The sequence below is a fragment of the Orcinus orca genome, chromosome 18, assembly GCF_937001465.1.
Source record: "Orcinus orca chromosome 18, mOrcOrc1.1, whole genome shotgun sequence".
Taxonomy (NCBI): Eukaryota; Metazoa; Chordata; class Mammalia; order Artiodactyla; family Delphinidae; genus Orcinus; species Orcinus orca.
In genome coordinates this window covers 62,950,459-62,960,865 of record NC_064576.1, presented here as the reverse complement: position 1 = coordinate 62,960,865, position 10,407 = coordinate 62,950,459, and the positions used below count along the sequence as shown (strand labels likewise).

The window sequence follows — 10,407 nt, the reverse complement described above, 5'->3', positions numbered from 1 at the left end:
TTTTTTTTTTTTTTTGAAAAGTGACAACTTTAATGCGCTGAGCAGAATTTTACATAAAATCAGAAATCTGTGATTAATCCCCGCTCCGATTAGTAAAAAAAATCCAAGATTCGTCGCAAGGCATATGTGCAATTAGGCCCCAATTCAAAGTCGGCGGCATATCTGTGGTCCAGCCTCAGGTGCCAAGCTATTTTCCGTTCTCCGCGCTGAACATTCGTTCCGTCAGCATCCGCTCCAGCTTCACAGCGTCCGCGGCGAACCTGCGGATCCCGTCCGAGAGCTTCTCCACGGCCATGCGGTCCTCGTTGTGCAGCCAGCGGAAGGCCTTCTCGTCCAGGTGGACCTTCTCCAGGTCACTGGCCTGGGCTGCCTTGACCGAGAGCGTGGGCGCCAGCTTGCTGTGGTCCTTGAGCAGCTCCCCCAGGAGCTGGGGTGAGATGGTGAGGAAGTCGCAGCCCGCCAGGGCCTTGATCTCGCCCGTGTTGCGGAAGGAGGCGCCCATGACGACGGTCTCGTAGCCGAACTTCTCGTAATAGTTGTAGATCTTGGTGACGCTCTTCACTCCGGGGTCCTCCAGGGGCTCAAAGGACTTCTTGTCCGTGTTGGCCACGTGCCAGTCGAGGATGCGGCCCACGAAGGGGGAGATGAGCGTCACCCCCGCCTCAGCGCAGGCCACGGCCTGGGTGAAGGAGAAGAGCAGCGTCATGTTGCAGTGGATGCCGTGCTGCTCCTCCAGCTGCTTTCCAGCCTGGATTCCTTCCCAGGTAGACGACAGCTTTATCAGAATCCGGTCCTTGCTGATCCCAGCCTCCTTGTACAGGTCGATGAGGCGCTGGGCGCGGGCCACCATAGCATCCTTATCGAAGGAGAGCCTTGCATTGACTTCTGTGGATATGCGACCTGGAATTTTCTTCAGTATTTCTACTCCAAACAGCATAAAAAGTTTATCAGTAGCATCTGTAATCTGTTCCTCTTGTGATCCGCCCAGCCTCCGGCCGTGGGCGACGGCCTCCTCCACCAGCTCCTGGTAGGTGGGCATCTGCGCCGCGGCTAGGATCAGGGACGGGTTGGTGGTGGCATCCTGGGGCTTGTACTCATCGATGGCGTGGAAGTCGCCCGTGTCGGCCACCACGGTGGTGAACTGCTTGAGCTGGTCTAGCACGCTCTCCATCCTCTGCCGCTTCCCTGAAACCTTTTTTGTTTAGGCTTCCATGAATGCCAAAGGCATATCCTCTCTAATTCTTATTTTAATGGCCTCTCTACTACATTTTTTTAAAAAAAAAAATAGCTAGATTGAGATATAATTCACATACCGTACAATTCACAGGTATGTGCAATCATCATCACAATCAATTTGAGGACATTTTCATCACCTGAGAAAGAAATCCTGTACCCTTTAGCTATCACACCCCATTTCCCCATAACGCCCATGCCTAAGCAACCACTATGCTACTTTCTGTCTCTATAGATTTGCCTGTTGTGAACATATCATGTAGATGAATCTTTCTCTTCTTCCTGAGCTCAGGGGGAAAACTTTCAGCCTTTTACCGTTAAGTAGGATGTTAGCTGTGGGTTTTTCATGCTCTTTATCAGGTTGAGGAAGTTCCCTCCAACTCCTAGTTTGTTGAGTGTTTTTATATGAAAGGATTTTGGATTTGGTCAAATGCTTTCTCTGTGTCTATTGACGTGATCATATGTCTTTTGTTTTTTATTCTGTTGATATGGTGAAGTACTTTAATTGATTTTTAGTTGTCAAGCCAAACTTGGATTCCTGGGACAAATCCTCCTTGGTCATGTAGTCTTTTTTTTTTTTATGTTGTTGGATTTGGTTACCTACTATTTTGTAGAGGAATTTTGTGTCCATGTTCATAAGAGATACTGGTTTGTAGTTTTCTTGTGATGTCTTTTCTGGTTTTGGTATCAGTATAATACTTGTCTCAGAATGACTTGAGAAGTGCTTCCTTCTTATAAATGTTTGATAGAATTCAATGTTGAAGCCATCTGAGCTTGAGCTTTTCTTTTGGGGAAGTTTATTTTATTATTGCTAATTGAATATCTTTTCTTGCTACAGATTGATTCAGAGTATCTATTTCTTCTTGAGTCAGTTTTGGTAATTTGAGTCCTCCTAGGAATTTGTCCATTTCATTTAAGGTATCTGTTGGTATACAATTGTTCATGGTATTCCCTCATAATCCTTATTTCTGTAAGATAAGTAATAATCATCTTTCATTTCTAATTCTAATAATTTTAGTCCTCTCTCTTTTTTCTTGATCATTCTAGCTAAAGGTTTGTCAATTTCGTTGGTCTTTTCAAAGAATCAGCTTTTGGTTTTGACAATTTCCTCTATATTTCTATTCTCTGTTTTTCGCTATTCCACTCTAACCTTTATTATTTTCTTTTGGGTGCGTTGAATTGTGTTCTCTAAAAGATGTGTTGAAGTCCTGAGTCCTGGTACCAGTGAATGTGATATTATATGGAAATAGGGTCTGCTGCAGATCTAATTAGTTAAATAAAGTTGAGGTCCTACAGCATTATAGTGGGCCCTGAATCCAATCACTGAATTTGTTATAAGGACACCATGTGAAGACACAGAGAAGAGAAAGCCATATGATTACAGAGACTGATTGGAGTGATGCCTCCGTAAACCAAGAAATGCTAAGGATTGCCAGCAACCACCAGGAGGTAGGAGAGAGACATGGAACAGATTCTTCTTCAGAGTCCCAAAAAGGAAAATCTTGATTTCTAGCCTCTAAAACTGTGAGAGAATGAATTTCTAATACTCAGTTTATGGTATTTTGTCACAGTCCTAGGACACTGATACACCTTCTTTCTGCTTGCTTTAGGTTTAGTTTAGGCTCCTTTTTCCAGTGTCTTAGGCAGAAGTTTAGATTATTGACTTGAGATCCTTCTTCCTTAATGGAGGCATTCACAGCTATAAGTTTCTTTCTCAGCACTGTCTTACCTGCATCCCATAAGTTTTGGTATGTTGTGTCTTCATTTTCATTCATCTCAAAGTATTTCCTAATCTTTTGATTTCTTCTTTGACCCACTGGTTATTTAGGAGTGTGTTGTTTAATTTCCACATATTTGTGAGTGTCCTATACTTGTTTCTGTTACTGATTTCTGATTCCATTGTTGTCAGAGAACATACTTTGCATTATTTCTATTATTTTAAATGAATTGAGGTTTGTTTTAGGATCTAACATATGGTGTAGCCTAGAGAGTGTTCCATGTGCACTGCCTGGAAAGAACGTGTATTATACTGTTGTTGGGTGGAGGGTTCTGTAGATGTCAGTTAGGTCTAGTTGGTTTATAGTGTTCATGTTTTCTATCTTGTGATTCTGATACGAATTCTAATGTGTGGGTTTTTTCCCCTATACCAAGCAATTCTCGGGTGTCCTATAATTTAACTCAATTCTGAAACTGTCTCTCTGGAGATAGCATCAGATCCCACAGGTTAAGGGCTCAGTCCTGCAAGGCTGGCCCCTTCGCCCACCCGCTTCAGACACCAGTCACAAGTCCAAGTTGCCACCTGTGCTTGTGACCAGCCGGCTATAGATCGGAGGTTCCAGTAACCCCCTCTTGGGGTTTAATTTGCTGAGGGAGCTCACAGAACTCAGAAACATTTACTTATTAGATTGCCAGTGTATTATAAAAGGTTACAACTCAGGAATAGCAAGATGGAAGAGATGTATTCGGCAAATTACGTGGGAAGGGGCACAGAGCTTCCATGCTTTCTCTGGTCATGCCACTCTCCCCAAATCTCCACGTGGTCACCGACCTGGAAACTCTAGAAGACTAGTCCTTCCGGGTTTTTATGGAGGCACGAACGATTAAATCATTGGCTGTTGGTGACTGAACTCACTCTCCAGCCACTCTACCCTCCCCAGAGGTCTGGGTGGGACTGAAAGGTGTAACCCTGTAATCACCTCCTTGGTTCCCCTGGCAACCAGCTCCTATCCTTTGGTGATCTAGGGTCTTTCCAGAAGTCACCTCATTAGCCATAACAAAAGACACCTTTTTCATCACTTTGGAAATTCCAAGGGTTTTGGAAACTCTGTGCCAGAAAGGGAACAAAGACCAAATATGTGTTTCTTATTATAAATACTATCACATATTTCCTGGTTGATCTTCTGCCTAGTTTTTGTCAGTTATTCAACGTGCATGTGAAGTATCCAGCTATTACTGTTGAATTGTCTTTCTTTCCATTTCTGTCAGTTTTTGGTTCATCTATGTTTGTATTCTGTTTTTAGATGCATATATTTATGACTTTTATGTCTTCCTGATGGATTGACTTTTATCATTATAAAATGTACCTTTGTTTCTGATAACAGTGTTTGTTTTGAAGTCTATCTTGTTTGATATTAGTGTCGACAAAAAAATTAGTCAATTGTTGACCTAAGAAAGAAATGGAGAATTTTATTTGAGCTAACCTGAGGTTTCTAACCCGGAAGACAGTCTCTGACAAAGCTCTGAGGCCTGCTCTGCCCGTTAGAGGTCAAAGCACAGTCGGGTTAACGCAGACACACAACACACACCAAAGGGGAGGGAGGAGGCCCACACCGGCAGAGAACAATTTTATGTTTTAAACTTTTCTTGTCTTGCCATAAAATACGAGTTTTGTTTTGTCATTAGCAGAGCCACACCAGCTTTCTCGTGGTTGCCTTATAATGGCTGCTAGGACCCCGACCCCCTAATTCATGCTGTGCACAGCAGAAATGGGGAAGGGGTGAGGACAAACCCGCCCTCTCTTTGAACGATTCTCCTCAGGAGCCCTGACAAACAACTTTTTCTTATATTTCATTCGCCACAACTTTGCATCCGTTTTCAACATTTTAAAATTAGAAGATTTTTAACGTGTAAAACTGGCTACTTCCCTTCTCTTGGAAACTCTGGTGACCCCAGGCCATTTGACGGGAGCTGGGAGAAGCTGCCTCTTTTAGGTGTAGCATGAGCTCTCCATGTGGCCACAAACCCTACCCAACCTGTCATGCTCATGTGGGTCAGTGCCTGCTCTTGGTAGTGTTAAAAAACTGAGTAAATTTGAAGTGGCTGGCATCCTGCCTAGCACTAGAAGTCCGCTCCAAGGAGCAGTGGTACAAAATGGAAGGCTCTTATAGGTGGAAGGATGGGGCATGAAGGTATTAGCCAAAAAAAGAGGGGGGGGGGAATTATTTTGGGCCAGGACATATTTGTCGGGGGTGGGGGTGGGGGAAGGGAATGGCAGGGATCTTTATCATGCAGATTATCTCACTAGTGTTGATTAGGAAATTTCAGATTGACTGTTTCAAAGGTCACCTTTCTGAGAGGGGTTGAAACTACAATTAAGTCTTGATTTGCTGCAGTGGGGGGCAAATGACTGCATTTGAGGCTTGTTATTTCGGGGTTTTCTTTGAATTTTGTATAATTTATTTTTTTATACAGCAGGTTCTTATTAGGGGGCTTGTTATTTCTTTTTAACTGTAGTATTTGAGCCTAGACTGCTGGCTTGGAGGAAAAAAGGAATGAGTAAGTGAAGGAGGAGAGAGCCAGCTTTGCATGGGGCGCCTTCTGAATGTTGGATATCTGTCTGAAAGTTTAGCAGTCCATGTTTGATAGCAAGCAAATAAAGTAAGCTGTTTTTGGTACGCTCTGTCATTTCATTCATTCAACAAATAGTCATTGAGAAACTTTAACACACAAGCACTGTTTTCGTGCTGGGTATATAGCGGTGAGTGAAGAAAATAGACAATTCCTACACTTGTGAAACTTACATCCTAATTGGGGAGTTAGTAAACAAATCAGCAAAATATATGTTATTATATCAGGCAGCAGTTGAGCACTCTGGAGAAAAATAAGTAGGAAAGGACCATAGGAAGTGGGAATGTTTGAAATTGTACCCAGGATAGTTGAGGAAGCCCCTGAGAAGGTGACATTTGAGCAGGGACATTAGAAGGAGAGGAAGTGAGTCGTCTGGATACAGGGGTTTGGGGCAGGGATATTTGTAAGCAGGCTGTGCAGTCGGGACAAAGGCCCTGAGGCAGGAGCGTGCCTTTGTGCCAGGACCAGCAGCATCAGAATGGTCTTAGCAGAGGAGTGAGGCGTGTGAGGATAGGCTGAAAGGGAGAGGGAGGGGCCAACTCCACAGTTCTTCTAGGTCATTGTAAGGATTTTAGGTTTTTCTCTAAGTATGTGAAAACCCCCTGGAGGGTTTTTAGGGGAACCTCATCATTTCCACCTTAAGAGGGTTCCTCTGGCTTTTGTTTTGAGAATTGACTTTAGGAGGTAAAAGCAGAAGCCAGGAGGTCACTGAGGAGATTATTTTAGTAATGCGGGTGAGATGTGCTGGTGGTGGCCTGGACCTCGTTGTAGTGGGGCTGCTGAGAAGTGGTTGGATGCTGAATGTATTTCGGAGATAGAACCGACAGAATTTGCTGAACACTCACTTATAGGGGAATTTGAAAGGACGAGATGGTTCTCATCCAGGATGAATGCAAGGTTTTCTTTCCTGAGCGAGTGGAAGGAAGGAGTTGCCATATACTAAGATGGGGAAGACTGGAAGAAGCAGGAAGAGGGTATGTGGACTAAAAAAAAAATACACAGTGTGAGAGCAGTGAATTGCAGTGTTATTCGGGGACCATACTGAATTCTCTAGACCAGGAGACAGCCTCTCACTTTACTCTGAGGAACTGTTCCAAAGAGGCAAGGGAAGAGCCAGGATATATATATGAATTTTTTGCTGGAAAAAACATGTAGTCAAATATAAAAAGGTCACAGCTAATCACAGAGCACAGACTTCTCAAGTTAATGATTTTAGTGCTTTTCTTTGTACGGGAAGATGCAAGAATCTGGGCTCATTGAAATTTTTCCTTAGATATGCATCTTAACTGTCTCGGGCCAGCATATCCAGAACACAGCATGTTTCCTGTTTTTCTCCAGCCTGAATTCCCAGCAGCAGGCGCTTTCGGTGGGTGACTGCGGCTGCTTATGGCTTGATCCTTCTAGAACTTGAATGGCAGGCGACATTTTTTTTCTCTAGGGACATCATATCGGGAGCTCAGTTTTAGACAAGTTAACATTTGAGATGCATATTAAATATCTAACAGGAGGTGTTAGTTAAGCTTTTGGGTCCATAAGTGTGGAGTTTGGGAGTTACTGCCTATAGGTGGTATTTCTTTCTTTCTTTTTTAAAAAAATATTTATTTATTTATTTGGCTGCATCGGGTCTTAGTTGCGGCACGTGGGATCTTTGTTGTGGTGCGCGACCTCAGTACTTGTGGCCCGTGGGCTCTAGAGCACGTGGGCTTAGTTGCCGTGCGACATGTGGTTCCCGGACCAGAGATTGAACCCAAGTCCCCTGCATTGGAAGGTGGATTCTTAACCACTGGACCACCAGGGAAGTCCCTGTAAGGTGGTATTTCTACTGGACTGAATGAGATCACAAGGAGTACAGACAGGGAAGAAAGCCAAGGGCTGAGCTGGGAGCCACTGCAGCCCTCCGAGGTCTGGGGACTGGTCTCTTGTGCGGGGGTGGGGGGTGGGTAGGAGGGAAACCAGGAGCTGTGGGTACCTGGAGGCTGACCTTGGGCTCCACACAGCTCAGCAGGCTCTAATCAGGTGGGTGGATGGTTGAGATGTCTGCAGGTTCTTTTCTGATCCTTTGTTTCAGGAAGCAGGGGTCAGGCTGGTCATTAGAGATGGAGGGTGGGGGTGGGAGTGGAGGTCTGAGGGGCAGGGAGGGTGTGAGACCCGGGCCTGGAGGGTGAGGACCAGGGAGATGGAGCTGGACTGCCGGTGGCACCAAGGCTTCTCCAGGTTAGTGGTCAGGCATCAGAGCGTGGCCAGCCAGCCTGGGGGCGTGTTGTATTTTATCCTTGTGGAGCTCCGAGGAGACAGACCTGGAGAGTGTGGGAACTTAGAGGTGAGCAGCGTTGGCCCCAGGTAAGGAGGGCAGCCAAGGAAGTTGAAGGTACGTGTGATTCCTGCGGGAGTCCGAGGGTTGGCTTTGACTCTTTGATAGAGTCTCCGTGTTTCTCTCTTTGGCCCCATGCAGTCTCTTCCTAATGTGGAACTATTGTCATTTTTTTCCCTCTGGGCTGTTGAGCCACGTGCAGTTTTGTTGAAGATCACTGCCTCCGGGGAGCTTGCCTAGGTGGCGTTTTGTAGCTGTTTTTGTTTGCTGTCACGCTGCGCTAGCTGTTTCAGTCTCAGAATGGCCAGTTCCCCGGGGCACATGGAGCAGACCCCACAGCCCACCAGTCCTTCCCTTGGCAAGTCCTCCTTCACCCCCAGCACCTCATGTCGGAGTGGTTTCTTTCTACTTCAACACTCTCCGCTACTGGTCTTCTCTCCGAACTTGCTAATAAACTCCCGAGGGCAGCAAGTGTCTCTTGTGTCTTCCTTTGCACGAAGCACGTAAATATCTGGCTGTCGGCCTCTGGGGTGTTATGGGAACCTTCCGGGCCGCTGCTTCCCGGCACACAGCTTAGTGTCAGGTTCTGTCCTCCTGTCCCATCACGGCATCCCGGCTCCTCTGCCGGCCTTGGGAGGACTGACCCAGGGTTCTTTGTGAGAAGCCTCCCCCTGGGTGGAGCCAGGTAATCTTGGTGAATGCTGAAATATTTGAGCCAGATGCACCTCCTCCAAGCGGGGTCCTTTGTCCCCCGAGGTTCACGGAAACAGGAGCCGCCCATCTGCCTCTGGGCCCAGCCTTCTCGGGTAATAATAGGATTGCTTCGGGGACGCCAAAGCGATTTTTCTTTTTAAACAGAAAAGATTCACAGAGCCTGGGGAGGTGGGTAGGAGAGAAACAAGATGCATTTTACTTTGGAAAGTTGCTGAAAAACCTTGTACAGGTGGGAGGCAAACTATTTTAGTGCATGGAGACACTTGAAGCCTGGTAGTTCTAGAAGGGGTGCGAGACACTAGTGGAGTTTGCCCTTGCATCGTGTTGCGGATGAAAATCCTCCACGAACACCCTGAAGATCCAGTCTGTAGTCCAACTCAGTGAGCGTGTGTTTGACATCGGATACTTGTTCATCACCTCGTTAAACCTATGGGCAGATAAGACATAAGGACCTTGTCTTCCAGGAGCTTACATGTTTCCTCGTGTTGGGAAAATTAATGAAGTAGTCTCGTTCGGGTTTCAGAGGCAGAAGCAGGCCTCTGCCCGACCTGTGACCCTACCTGGACTGTGCTTGCTTGCACACCTAACAATTGCTGCTAGCAAGTCAGGTGGCCCTTACGATCAGAAAGGGAGTGGGTCTTGGAATTTCTTGAGCCCTGGGGACCTGGCCAGCCCTGCGGGGTCTGGAAAATCTTGTGACTCACATGGTGAAACCAACAGCATTGCCAACGTGTGTCCAGAGCTGCATTTTTGCACGCAAACTGATGATATCCATTTGCGGCCTGGGATTATAAACGGAAGCCCCCAGAACTCCGATCTGAAGTCTCACCCGTGGGGTGGATGCACCGCCCGGGACCCTTCCCAACTGGGGTGCCAGATTGCTGTCCCTCGGGACTTCCCAGCTGCTCTTTGGATCTGGAAGTAGGTGTCGGCCCAATTCAGTGATGTGTACTCTGTTGTGTGTCTCTAATATTCTTATTGCTTTCCTTCTAATGATTGTATATTAAAATTAAGTTTAATCACCTTTCATTAAAGAACTGATTAAAGCTGTTTATTTTTGTGTATTGAGCTGCTATTTTGCCAGTGAATCCAACGAACCTTAAAACCAAAAGCAGGCTTTCGACAAACACCTGGTGCTGAGCGCATGCTTGGCCAACTGTGGACTTAGCTGAGTGCATCCTCAGTGGCGGGAGAAGACTGGTCCCTCCAGGCTGGGTGGAGGCGACTCCCTGAGAGGCAGGACTTAAGGGATAAGGAGGATTAGATGGGGAAGGGGCGGGAACCTGGGGGTCAGGTATGAGGAAAGGGGAGGTGCCAGAAAGTGGGGTTTGGACTTGATTCTCTAGTCTGGGAACCTGGCTCATGTCCTGGCTGTTTTGCGGGTCCCTTAGATTCCAAAGGAACCAGGGTGAATCCACCATTTCCATCCCCAGAATTGCCCCCCACCCAGTTCCACCTCCTCTCTGCCAAACTTGCGTCACCTGCTGTGATCTCTTGATCTCAGAGCCCTGAGGGCCTCCTCTGCTATTAATCCCGCTCTGCTATTCCTTTTCTCTGCTCCTTGTAACTCTATAATCCCCCCTCCTCTGAGTTCTCATGCCTGCCCAACCTATTTCTAAATCACAAATGTAATCATGTAAGTCCTCTGCTTCAAAACTGGTGGTTCTCCCCTATCCACAGGATAAAGTCTAAACTTCCTACCCTTTACGGCCTAACCTGGCCCAGCCTCCTTCTTCTGGCTGTGTTCTGAGTCTGAGTGACCATTTAGGAGAATTAAAATTATTTTGCAGTAAAGTATTCAA

General features: G+C 46.3%; 1 protein-coding gene across 1 annotated transcript; it reads right to left on the bottom strand.

The window, feature by feature from the left end:
- Positions 1–2,968, bottom strand: LOC101285531 (transaldolase-like). The gene is made up of 2 exons (XM_049701139.1): positions 2,963–2,968; positions 1–1,192 (listed from the first exon to the last, which is right to left on the bottom strand). Exons 1-2 carry the CDS (start codon positions 2,966–2,968, stop codon positions 188–190), a joined length of 1,011 nt encoding a protein of 336 aa, XP_049557096.1. The 3' UTR covers positions 1–187.
- Positions 2,969–10,407: the final 7,439 nt, after the last annotated feature.